The sequence below is a fragment of the Esox lucius genome, chromosome 15 (assembly GCF_011004845.1).
Source record: "Esox lucius isolate fEsoLuc1 chromosome 15, fEsoLuc1.pri, whole genome shotgun sequence".
NCBI classification, from domain to species: domain Eukaryota; kingdom Metazoa; phylum Chordata; class Actinopteri; order Esociformes; family Esocidae; genus Esox; species Esox lucius.
In genome coordinates, this window is record NC_047583.1 from 29,556,828 (window position 1) to 29,571,112 (window position 14,285).

The 14,285-nt window shown below is 39.5% G+C and overlaps 1 protein-coding gene across 1 annotated transcript in view; it reads right to left on the reverse strand.

Moving 5' to 3' along the window:
- The window catches only part of pdss2 (prenyl (decaprenyl) diphosphate synthase, subunit 2), a 33,277-nt gene that overhangs the window by 5,362 nt on the left and 13,630 nt on the right, over positions 1-14,285 (reverse strand). The window contains exon 3 of the mRNA XM_010903541.3: positions 12,340-12,538. Within this exon, the coding sequence (XP_010901843.2) occupies positions 12,340-12,538 (199 nt within the window). The remainder of the gene's footprint in view (positions 1-12,339; positions 12,539-14,285) is intronic.

Below are 14,285 nucleotides of genomic sequence, written 5' to 3' on the forward strand. Positions count from 1 at the left end.
GCAATTTCTTGCATGGAATAGCCTTCATTTCTCAGAACAAGAATAGTTTTGGTAGAAAGTTTGTCGTTTCTGGCCATTTTGAGCCTGTAATTGAACCCACAATTGCTGATGTGCCAGATACTCATCTAGTCTAAAGAAGACCAGTTGTAATGCTTTTTTAATCAGCATATCAGTTTTCAGCTAACCTAACATAATTGCAAAAAGGTTTTCTAATGAACAATTAGCCTTTTAAAATGATAAACTTTACTAACACAACGTGCCATTGGAACACAGAGCTGATGGTTGCTGATAATGGGCTTCTGTGCGCCTATGTAGATATTTCATTAAACAAATCAGCCGTTTACAGCTACAATAATAATTTACAACATTAAATGACTATTGTATTTTACACAGTACTTCTGATCAATTTGATGTTATTTTAATGAACAAAAATCTTCTCTTTTGAAAACAAGGACATTTCTAAGTGACCTCAAATGTTTGAATGGTAGTGTATATTTGGTATTTCAAGTTTCAAGCAGATTTAGTTCCAGATGAAAAGCGTATTAAGTCCTAGAAAATCCTTCATGGGAAATTTTAAAGGTCCTTGAGGCATATGCATATCTCATAAGAAAACAGATCTATGCAGTAACATTTCTTGGCAGCCTCGACAACAATAGCCATCGATGCCCCTTCTATGTGGCCTCACCAAAAAGTATCTCCCTTTAGCCAAAGAGGACGTTGTGCCTTCTCTCGACTAATGATGGTGGTCACACTAACAATGGGCTATATAGAATGCAAGCATTTTGCTGCCTTTTTGCAACATTATTTTTATAATTGTCCAAAAAAAATATATTATACAGTGGGGAGAACAAGTATTTGATATATGTGAGAGATGGAATCTAAAACAAAAATCCAGAAAATCACATTGTATGATTTTTAAATAATTAATTAGCATTTTATTGCATGACATAACTATTTGATCACCTACCAACCAGTAAGAATTCCGGCTCTCACAGACCTGTTAGTTTTTCTTTAAGAAGCCCTCCTGTTCTCCACTCATTACCTGTATTAACTGCACCAGTTTGAACTCATTACCTGTATAAAAGACACCTGTCCACACACTCAAACGTCTCCACAATGGCCAAGACCAGAGAGCTGTGTAAGGACATCAGCGATACAATTGTAGACCTGCACAAGGCTGGGATGGGCTACAGGACAATAGTTAAGCAGCTTGGTGAGAAGGCAACAACTGTTGACGCAATTATTAGAAAAAGGAAGAAGTTCAAGATGACGGTCAATCTCCCTCGGTCTGGGGCTCCATGCAAGATCTCACCTCGTGGGGCATCAATGATCATAAGGAAGGTGAGGGATCAGCCCAGAACTACACGGCAGGACCTGGTCAATGACCTGAAGAGAGTTGGGACCACAGTCTCAAAGAAAACTATTAGTAACACATTACGCCGTCATGGATTAAAATCCTGCATCGCACGCAAGGTCCCCCTGCTCAAGCCAGCGTATGTCCAGGCCCGTCTGAAGTTTGCCAGTGACCATCTGGATGATCCAGAGGAGGAATGGGAGAAAGTAATGTGGTCTGATGAGACAAAAATAGAGCTTTTGGTCTAAACTCCACTCGCCGTGTTTGGAGAAAGAAGAAGGATGAGTACAACCCCAAGAACACCATTCCAACCGTGAAGCACGGAGGTGGAAACATCATTCTTTGGGGATGCTTTTCGGCAAAGGGGACAGGACGACTGCACCGTATTGAGGGGAGGATGGATGGGGCCATGTATCGTGAGATATTGGCCAACAACCTCCTTCCCTCAGTAAGAGCATTGATGATGGGTCGTGGCTGGGTCTTCCAGCATGACAACGACCTGAAACACACAGCCAGGGCAACTAAGGAGTGGCTCCGTAAGAAGCATCTCAAGGTTCTGGAGTGGCCTAGCCAGTCTCCAGACATGAACCCAATACAAAATCCTTGGAGGGAGCTGAAAGTCTGTATTGCCCAGCAACAGCCCTGAAACCTGAAGGATCTGGAGAAGGTCTGTATGGAGGAATGGGCCAAAATCCCTGCTGCAGTGTGTGCAAACCTGGTCAAGAATTACAGGAAACTTTCTGTACCAAATATTAAGTTCTGCTTTTCTGATGTATCAAATACTTATGTCATGCAATAAAATGCAAACTAATTACTTAAAAATCATAAAATGTGATTTTCTGGATTTATGTTTTAGATTCCTTCACTCACAGTTGAAGAGTACCTATGATAAAAATTACAGACTTCTACAAGCTTTGTAAGTGGGAAAGCCTGTTAAATCGGCAGTGTATCAAATACTTGTTCTCCCCACTGTATAATTTGTTTCAACAATTTAAAAAATATCTTCTTAAAAGTGTGGGGTATGGGGAATTGAAAGACATCAACATTTAAATGCATTAAATTCTGAGGCATTGACACAATAAAATATGAAAAAGTGGGTGAATACTTCAAGGGGGTGAATACATTCTATATGTGCTGTAGTTGGAACTACCATTCCTAGTCCTCATTTTGAAAGATTACATAAATGTTATTATTTAAAGATGACTTCTCTCTAACTCTCAAAGTGCCCCAGAAACTACTGTTGCTTTTTGGACTTGACATAGGCTGAGCATAACTCACTGGCTGCAAAATGTTCTACATGTTCTTGTACTACAACTTTGCTTGTGCAAATGGTGCCAGGGAAATTATGACTGATTTATTACAGCAGTTGAAAACGTCAAAAACATACTCAGACAAAGTTATAGACATCTATGAGATGCATTTCCTTTTCAAACATATGAAATGTGGCACCTTGGAAGTACTTTCGTAATGGCATATTTGTAAATCTGTTACGATAGATAACAGCTTCATAAATGCAGACATTACAACATCTCAGAAGCTTGTTTTGAAACACCACTGAACATGGATTTCCTTCATCTGTAGGCGACCAGATCTGTCAGTTAAATAATCTAGATCTGCCTTTGCACAGCCTGATTATGTACGTTTGCCCTCTGACAAAAGAAATTATCAGTCTATAATTTTAATGATTTAAACAGTGAGAGACAGAATAACAACAAAACAAGAAACCATGGAAGCCTTGTTCAGCCAGCTTGATGTAGAAAGTGTTGCCGTCTTGAGACTCGAACCCGGGTCGCCCACATGAAACACTGTGTCATTAACCACTACCCCACGGAGCTGTACATTTGCCGGGTGTCAGTATAGCCTTGTGTCTAACCCCAACAAATCCTCTTTTGCCACTGGCCATTTTAATAATTAACTGGCCATTCGTGAATGACATTGCTACAGTTAAACTGAGAAACAGTCGCAATATAACCGTATACAGTTTAAGTTAAGGCTTACTATAACGTAACTACTGTATGTTGTATCCAGCAAATGTGTTTGTCTATCCTGACCCAAAACACTTGCACGGATGTGTAAGTGAAAATCAATAGTATATAACCATACTGTTTTATTTCAGGCTTACGATTATGTAGATACTGATAGTTAACAAGTCCGCTTCTCTAACCACTATGCTATTTAACAAGGTGTACTAAATCAGTCAGTAAGAAACATTCGCTCTTCTTGGCAAAAATCCAGAAAAACGCATGTCAAAAATTGTATACATTGATTTGCATTTTAAAGAGTGAAATATGTATTTGATCCCCTCTCAATCAGAAAGATTTCTGGCTCCCAGGTGTCTTTTATACAGGTAACGAGCTGAGATTAGGAGAGTGCTCCTAATCTCAGCTTGTTACCTGTTTAAAAGAAACCTGTCCACAGAAGCAATCAATCAATCAATCAGATTCTAAACTCTCCACCATGGCCAAGACTAAAGAGCCTTCCAAGGATGTCAGGGACAAGATTTAACTTAAACTGTATATATGGGCTACAAGACCATCGCCAATCAGCTTGGGGAGAAGGTGACAACAGTTGTGGCGATTATTCGCAATTGGAAGAAACACAAAAGAACTGTCAATCTCCCTCGGTCTGGGGCTCCACGTCGTGGAGTTGCACTGATTATGAGAACGGTGAGGAATCAGCCCAGAACTACACAGGAGGATCTTGTCAATGATCTCAAGGCAGCTGAGACCATAGTCACCAAGAAAACAATTGGTAACACACTACGCCATGAAGGACTGATATCCTGCAGCGCCCGCAAGGTCCCCCTGCTCAAGAAAGCACATGTACAGGCCCGTCTGAAATTTGCCAATGAACATCTGAATGATTCAGAGGAGAACTGGGTGAAAGTGTTGTCGTCAGATGAGACCAAAATCGAGCTCTTTGGCATCAACTCAACTCGCTGTGTTAGGAGGAGGAGGAATGATGCCTATGACCCCAAGAACACCATCCCCACCATCAAACATGGTGTAAACATTATGCTTTGGGGGTGTTTTTCTGCTAAGGGGACAGGACAACTTCACTGCATCAAGGTGTGGAATCTGATCATTAACAATTACAATATCTATGTACGTTTCATTGGAAGTGAATGTGCCTAGATAATGAGAACAACAGAAACATCTCTATTTAGATTATCTCTCTGTAGGTTGCGCTCTACTAACCCCAGGAATGTTTACACTGACCATTTGGCATGGGGGTTACTGTCTTGGAAACCTGATCTTTGCTGGGTAGAAACACCCTTAATGTATAGGTCAGCTTGTAACCAACATTACAGTGAGAAGATAATGGAACGTTCACCGAATGACATCTGTGCTGCAATTTTCCAATAAACATGAGCAAACTTCTCCCTCAATTTGATACAGGTTCTACATTATTTGACCACTATACGAAACCGCCGATTTCTAACAAAGGGGACGATGGACGGGGCCATGTATCGTCAAATCCTGGGTGAGAACCTCCTTCCCTCAGCCAGGGCATTGAAAATGGGTCATGGATGGATATTCCAACACGACAATGACCCAAAACACACAACCAAGACAACAAAGGAGTGGCTCAAGAAGAAGCACATTAGGGTCCTGGTGTGGCCTAGCCAGACCTTAATCCCATAGAAAATCTGTGGAGGGAGCTGAAGGTTCGAGTTGCCAAATGTCAACCTTGAAACCTTAATGACTTGGAGAAGATCTGTAAAGAGGAGTGAGACAAAATCCCTCCTGAGATGTGTGCAAACCTGGTGGCCAACTACAAGAAACGTCTGATCTCTGTGATTGGCAACAAGGGTTTTGCCACAAGGTACTAAGTGTACTAAGTACCTTGTACTAAGTTTTGCAGAGGGGTTGAATACTTATTTCACTCATTAAAATGCAAATCAATTAATAACATTTTTGACATGTGTTTTTCTGGATTTTTCTTTTGTTATTATGTCTCTCACAAATAAACCTACCATTATAGACTGATCATTTCTTTGTCAGTGGGCAAACGTACAAAATCAGCAGGGGATCAAATAATTTTTCCCCTCACTGATTGTTCTCTCGTAAACAAGTTCACAGTTTATTAATACAGGAACTTACTTGGTATTTAGTAGAAATAAAATAGTGATCGTTTTTTGCATTTCATAGCTATGATAAGTTGGCAAACAACATAAAAACTTGTTTTTTGAAATAGGTTGAGTGGACTACAAACCTACAACGCATATCTGTCCAGAAAGGCTGGCTGGCAAGGTGCATTTAACCTTCCTAGGCTAAACAAACACATCAGCATAGCAAATAACGCAATCGTTATGAAAACACAAACTGTACTATCAATATCAGAGTTCAAATGTTATCATGTTCAAATCATTTCAGATTGGTTGAGGTGTTGATTCTACCTCATAGTTTTTTCAATCCAATTATGCATCAGAGAAACAAAGAGAAACTTTTTTGTATCATGGTAGTAGGAGGAAGAATATTAATCATATTAAGTCTGAACTAAATATTAACTAAATATTAATTTCCCTCAATAATTATTGTAGTAGTAAGCATTTTAGTTTTCTTTTGGCTCTATAACAATATCTGACAAAGGAAATTTGCTTCCCCTCTTTGGATGTTAGCTGTATTATAGCAATGCTGCATTTAACACTCACTTTACATTCAATTTTGGTCAAAATAAAAGCCGTTAAAAACTATGTTTGGAAATGTTCAAATGAACAAAGATATTTAGTTGGCACGGTGATTCCCTACCATGTTCAGTGCTTGTTTTCTCACTTGAACAGAAGTTGATTGAATTGTATAGAATTTTAACAACCAGCATAAGAGATTTCTCATGCCATTGTCTGCTCATTTAAGGAAATATAATCATGTGTTAGTGATGCTGATGGAAGGAAAGTAGGGTGTCACTTTTTGATTTGCCAACAGAAGACTTTTAAAAACTTTCATATTTCTTAACAGCGCACACAACTACAAAATCTGAGACTCTACAGAACAGAAATTCTGCACTTTAGGATTTGCTTTTGAATGCACCCAAAACCTTTCTCTGGAGTAAATGCTAAAAAGCAATATTTGTAATCACTATTCACGCAGATATACAGTATTATGGATTTAAGAAGGCTACACTTAATCAGGGCCATATTGCTTGAGTTAGAATTTTAAGTCATGGGCACATCTGCATGCATTCCAACCAATCGGGATGTATTGTTCTATGCTTTTGAAATCACAACGGTCAAGCAGTGCTTTGTGGTTTTTGCTAATATTGGCAGTTTCACCCCAGTAAAAATATCTGGTTAACTAAAATAAATCCTGAAAATACTAAACCAAAAATTTAAATTTTGGTTGACTAACACGGTTTTTGAAAAGACCAACGTTTTCAGTTCAATCAGCTCCTTTGTTATTATCTAATTACATAAGGTGTACTCAATCAGCAAATCAGTGGCATAGGTGTACAACTTGTTTTGAGTGAAGTTGTGCTTTATCCTTTATCCTGGCAATTAGAAGGAGCACAACAGCAAAGCCTAGACTGCTGGCCCATGTTTATCGTTTTTATCAGGTAAATTGAAAATATACAGGTGGGTGACAAATTAAAGGAAGAAAAACTTTCTAATGAGGGGTTTATGCACTCCAAACCCTGCCTAATATGCTGTTGGTCCTCCGCTATACTGTACCATTTGAGAGGTTGATTCAGTAGGCAGGGGTACGTTTGCACCACAACATGTACAGGGGGTGGACGAAATAACAGAAACACCACACGGAAAACGACTGTTATTGTGGAGTAACTATATCACAATTATAAACAAAGCTGCAGAGGTCACATTAGGTTGATTGCTAAACAACAGTATATACACATGTCAGCTACAAAAGAGGTCTGACAACCACCACTTTAATATTTGAGTTTTCAAACCAACATGAAGCAACTAACCGAGTTCCAAAGAGGCCAAATAGTCGGTGCCGGAATATGCATCAGTCAAAAACTACAAAATTAGCCAATGTGTCAAGGGGAACCGTCTTAATATTTTGACAGCAAATGCCGAAGATTAATAAATTGCATCTGCAAAGAAGAACAGTTGTCAGAGAGACAGGCTGACAGACTGGGATACACTGTTGAGCACCTGAACCTGGACCCCTGAGCAATGGAAAATATTAATATGGTGTGAGAAGTCATCTTTCACCCTCATTTCCTACATTCAGACAGGTTTACGTTTGGAAAAAGCCTTCAGCCCACAAAGTCTGCTTCAAACTGTTAACTCTAGGACCGCCAAATGTCTATGGGAATTAGCATTTAAGTTTGTAAATAAAACTGCCATTTGGAAAGCTACACCCTCCTCCTTCCATTACTTTTCCTAAATAGGCGTATATTACATTGTTTAGTTGCCAAATTTCTCAACTCACAAACGGAAAACTAGAGAAATTATTTACCAGTTTTTTCCCCGTTTTCCATCTTAATCAGCCAAAAGCCCACGTCACATAGCGTTGGTACCCAGGCATCCCGCTAATCATACCCAGGCGCTAATCACCCGTCACTAAATGCATGACATCAAGGGATGAATGTGCGATACTCTCAGATGAATGATAGAGTATTGGTTGAATTTGAATGAACAAATGAAATACAAGATTTCCATGACCATTCACCAAATTAAATTAGGCTATTATTGAAACATAAAACGATATAGGCTACTTGACAATTCAACATATGTATCACACATTACCGTTTTTCAATAGTAGATTTAGGCTAATTCATCAAATGTAAATCTAAAATGTAAATCTTTTTTTTTTTTTTTTTTACGAAATACCAGACATTCTTTACCAATCGCCAGCTACCAATTCAATAAAGGTATTACATGTTACTGTCCATCTTAGAAGAGAAACAAAATCGCATACACATCCTATTATACCTCTTTGAATTTTCTCTGCTTATTTTACTGAAGATTAAGATTCCACAAATGTATTACGCTAAATAATTATTCACGGAACGAAATACCAACAATCAATTCAGCAACTCTATTACGTTACTGTTTTTCATCAATACAATAAACAAATGACTTTTCTATATTTGCATGTAGGCTACTGTTAGGGTTGGGTGTCAAGAACCGGTTCCAAGTTGGAACTGGCTACAAATTTCCAAGAACCGTGGATTCGAAAAGACACATGAAAACTGGATTCGATTAGCAGAATCAGAATTTAGAATCGATGAAATTGAAATGATTTCCAACCCTAGCTACTGTAAATCATTCTTTGAAATTGTGTACGTTGTTTACATTCTTTATCAGTTGTTACATGTAATGATAACCTCGGGAACCTCACTGCTTCTATCCCTGCATTTCAGTTGCACATGCCACCTGCCACCTTCAATTTGCACATTTATACATCCCACTTCTTAATGGTTTCACTTGTAGATTTTTTGCATTCTTCTACTTGCACTTCTGATGCTAACTGCATTTCATTATACTGCACTTGTACTTCAATGACAAAGTTGAATCAATTTAATGAATAGCAATGACGCCAATGGATGAATGGGCGATAACCAACTGATCAACCCAGACACACCTCTGTGCATGTGACTGAAGTCACAATTTACAGAGTTTAGTTCACAATGGCAAACTGAACCCGACGATTCAACGCCCTGACAGCATTGCTGCAAAATTTAGATGAGATGGAGTCAGATGGAGGTTCAGAAATAGATCCTGAAATCGAGATGTCGGGTCTTCATCTGATTCTGATAATGAGCCGCCCCCTCCAATGCCTGAGCCACCTCGCACATTTTTTTATAAACGAACCAACGCCAACCACAAATGCCACTGCCAGCCACTTTGATCATCCTTTCAGTCTGCTTATCAAAAAAAAAAATCTGTTTATTTATATATGTCACAGTGTGGTAAGTAAGGAGTCCAGGTGCAGGATGAACAGTGGGTTTACTAAGCTGAATAGCGTAATGCATAATACAAACAATGAAGGCTGAAATGGCTAGAACTGATACAAAGGAACATGTGCACTAGCTGAGAAAACACACACGAACAACTAGCAGACAATACAAACACAAGGTTGGTCACAGGCTATAGTAGTGAAGATCCGGTTTATGTCATCACGGGAAGTCCTGGATGATGTTATGAGGAACAGGTTTGCGTAATAGTGGAGAGTCCGGGGTGTTGCGTGAATGCGGATCGTCGCATATTTTACGTTGTACATCATCAAAATGAAAAAGAAAATTCTAATGGATTTTATTTTGAATAATAATACATTTTGTACATTTGTAGGGCCTAATAAACTAATGAAAATACTATAGCCTGTGTTCTTAGAAATAATCGTTATATGTATTATTTTTTTAGATGCTTTTTTTGTATGATAAGACCCTCACTACAAACACATTCTTGTGTTTTTTCTAATTCATTAAATTCATTTAAAACAAACACATTCGGTAATTCATAATTTTTAGACTATTCTATTTAATTTGATGACGACCCAGTAGATGAACTGATGTTCTGGCTGGATGGTGATGCTGCGGAGGAGAATGTGTATAATAGGGCCTATTGGTATACTATTGAGGAAAAACAGCATTTGGCTCTTGCTGATACTGTTGGTCTGAAAGGCCTGGCGGTCCTAGTGTTAAACATGGTGGGAGATCCTTAATGTTACAGGCATCCGTCATGGGAGAGTCATGGTTGTATAATGGCCAAGGAATATGAGGCCATTTTACAGGACCTGATGAACCCTATGGTGCAAACACAGTTCCCTCAAGATGTTCCAGTATTCGGGGTTGATCATTTCCACATTCAATTCAAGAGTAGTTGTATGAACACCAGGATGATGTTAAATGCCAGATCACCAGATCTGAACACCATTGAACCAAAGCAAATTTCCACCACCTCCATCCCTCAAAGAACTGCAGGCTTATATCCCACTGAAGTGCAATACACACAGTTCAGGACTTGTATGACAGCATTCCAAGAAGTATTGGAGCAGTTCTGAAGGGTTGGCTCCATTAGATCCCTGATATTAATATATTGTTAGGTGTTATTTTGTCCACCCTGTGTGTGTGTGTGTGTGTGTGTGTGTGTGTGTGTGTGTGTGTGTGTGTGTGTGTGTGTGTGTGTGTGTGTGTGTGTGTGTGTGTGTGTGTGTGTGTGTGTGTATATATATATATATATATATATATATATATATATATATATATATATATATATATATATATATATATACACACACACACAGACTGAGATTACATCTTTGTCTCATTAAGCTTCACAAAAATTTGGAGAGGTCTTATTATGTAATCCGTCTGCAGTTGCCCAGTCCCTCTTGCAGGGGGCATGCATGACTACATTTTAAATAGCTCACTCGCTCTCACACGACACTAATCCTCCAAAGGTAATTCACTCAGACACTTTTTTATGATTGTTCAAACAACTGACTGAGTTCAAATAAGCTCAAACACGGTTTTGTTCGGCTGTCCCTTGATTCACCTCCAATTTCTAAGGATGAACATAAATGGGCAAGCATTTACAGTTCTAAGTGACAAGAAAAAAAGGAATGTGTGTTCTTTACAATACATTCAAGATGTTTTTTTTCATGACTTGAGAGGGTGGTGGCACTGTCTGTCTCTATCAGAGTCTTAGCAGTGCCCTCTGGTAACCAGATCCTTTTGGAAATATTAAAGAAACTCATGCCTCACGAAAGGCCTAAAAGGACAATGCACCTACAGTGTTACCAGATGTGCTGTATTTGCTAGGCTGGCAATGAGCAAAATGAAGGGAGGGGGAGGGTCTTTTTTTGGAAAGTATCAGATAAGCTCCAGCCTCCCCCTTACTCTATTCCCAAATCCAAGCAGATCGTGTTTTGCCGACAGGCCTGTGAGGGAGAGAAACCAGAGCTGGGCTTGGAGATCACTTTACCATTTATACAAGTACCGGCCTAGGATTCCTCTCAAGGCCGGGACATATAATCCAGATCAATTGCTCCCATAAACTCCCTAGTTTTTGTGAAATGCTTATAAACCTAAAAGCGCTAATGATACAACTGCTACAATTCTCATTTAAGCACATCCAAATAACACTAAAAAATAAACATACAGTATATATTATTTTGATTTAACACCATTTAACCTCAGGTTGCCTTGTGTAGCCACACCTGCAAATCACTCAAAGCTTTACCTTAAATGACTGGAATGTATGAACATCTTATTCTCTGTCCAGTTGTAAATAGGATTCTCAAATTTGTATTGAGGCATTGACATCGTTCAGACACACACAAGTCTCATTTTAACATTTCAACCAGGCTACATTTTACAACTCATGTGTAACCTGAAACTTTTACTTTTATCCAAGGGGAGAGTGGAGGCACATGCATTTCTGTCTAACAGGGAGAGCTCTAGAATTTTATGAAATTATTGGAGACACATGCATTTCTGTCTAAGAGAAGATTATTAAACACATGATATTCATGTAAAGTATTCCTACATATATCAATTTGACAACCTGACTTCAGATAGAAATGAATTAAAATGCAAAGCACAAAGCTGATTCTGTTGTTCAGCCACATTCTGAAAGTTGGGCTTAGTGACAGATTCTGTCAGCAATGGGTTACCAGCGTATGCACTTGAAGTGATCTGTGACCCCCACACCCATCGAGACAAGCACACCTTACACAGACAGACATTAACTGCAGAAGTGCTTAGTAAGAATGAGTGAAAGGCCATAGGAAAATGCATCTCATTCTACTTATGGGGTTACATTACTTCATCCAAGCACATACGCGTGTGTCCGTCTGCCTTGCAAGTGGGAGAATAGATGTTGATTCAATCGATCTACAAAGTCTATTCTCCCCAATATAGTTAGCCATACTGTGACAATCTCAACAAGTATCATTTACCTCACACAGGTAAAAGGCAAAATGTTTACTTAGGAAGGCTAATTTCAATGGAAAAACAGCTACTGTTCAAGAAGTATGTCTTGCTCCAACAGCGTTTGTAACATTATGATTATTTAATACCTTAGTGTTGTTTAGCTGGGCCAGTCCGGTGCAGGCATTAGCAAGCAAGAAGTCCCCACTGAGAACAGCCATCTTGTTTCCAAATTGCATGTCCTTCAGAGTTCCATCTGAGTTTGCCCACTCCTTGAGATTAACAATTCCACGGTGCACAAGGAAAGCTGTGTGGATAAGCTCTGTGATTTCAGCCAGGTTCCTCTGGCTGAAGAGGAGAAAAAGCATACCTTTTTATAGGACATCAATAAAAAAATCCATACATAAATAATTTGTCGCTACAAAACCAAGTGTCAAATGTTAGGCATTTCAATTGTTAATGTCAAAGTGCACATTTGAAGTATTTTAAAAAGTGACTTTAAATTGATAGAAACGTTGTTCAATATTGAGGCAAAATAAGCCTCTCTCAGTGCCATAATAGTCAACAGAGATAACAACTATTCTTAAAGAACAGAAAAGATGCGCAAGTGGTTTTTGAATAGAGCTTTTGAACTTGGACTGAGGGAGGATTTAATCAAAATGTTGAATCAGTCATTGCTGGGGGATAATTAGGTCCCTGTCCATATGGACGGGTCTGCCAGTGCGAGACAGACAGGGATATCAGTCTGCAGAGTGAGCTAGGGATGGGTGCGCTGATGGCAACTTAGGGCCATCTTTCAGCAGGTGTGAAACAGTCCTGATAAGACATTTCAATTCCAGTCATCTGTTCCTGCCCATAATAGGCCGTTTAGATGTACATATACGTGCCTTGTCTGGCAGCAGGTAATTGCATGTTCTACAGCTCCTCAGAGAGAGAGAGTTGTTATTAAAATGCAATAATGTCATGTATTGCTCTGTTCAATCATATCTATTGTCCCCCTTCTCTGTAGAAAAGTAGATCTGGCCCCTAAGCGATGAATTCAGTAATGTCTCTCACTGAAATTCCTGCTTTGACGTTATTTATGACACGTACAAGATTTGATTTGGTTGTTACAGAGACATTTTAACAGACTACAGAACTGACCTAACCTAAAGGTTGAGAATAATGTATTGAAGTTAACATACAATTCTCACAAACTATTTAAATGCAATATTAAATGAAGTTTAATCATTTATATTACAAACTCTTAACCATGGCACAAATAAGGTTGCCATCCTCTTCAATGTGGATATTGAGTACTGTACAAACGCAGCTAAATAATACAAATGTTTAATGCTGGCAGTGGAAGCTACTAACCATGCGGGCACGCACGCATGCACACACGACCCTAAGACCTCTGATGAATCCTAGCCCAGTCTCTGCCTCAGATCTCCAACTCATGATAAGCAGTCAGAGCCAGGGGAGGAAGAATGGGAGAAGGGACTTGTGTATAAATAGCTTCAGCACCCAGTTGCATAGCAACTGATGCCATCTTGCTGAGGCGTTCCCGCCCCTAACACGCCCCTTGTCCTGAGTGTTCTGCTCCATTTTCTTCTGCATTACCCTGCAATATAACGGTGTAACTGGCACAGGCTGTTTGGTTTACTATGTGTATCTGGCTACTGTGTATGTATGCCTTTCTCCCTCCCAGGTTCTGTCTGTCTCTTTCTGATTCTGTCTGTCGGATTCTTTCTGTCTTTATCAATCTCTTTCTCTGATTCTTTCTTTCTCTCTCCATCTCTCATTCAGTACTGCTCTGGCACTCTTTCGATGTTTAGTGCCCTGGTGAGCCATCAGCGTTGGGCACTGGAGTGGAAGACGTTTTACAAATGCTGGCTGTCAGGAGGGAGGAGAACATTCCCCTAGAGGTATCAATCAATCAATCCCCCCATCAGTGCTCTGGCCCAGGTGCTAATGAGCCCACATTCCTCTGACAGAGCAGAGGGGGCAAGACAGAAGAGGGGGAGGGGGTATGGAAAAGGGTAGGGGGTGGGGAGCACACACAGAGAGAGAGAAAAAAACAGGGCAAGAGAGATGTCCAAAGACTGTGTGAGAG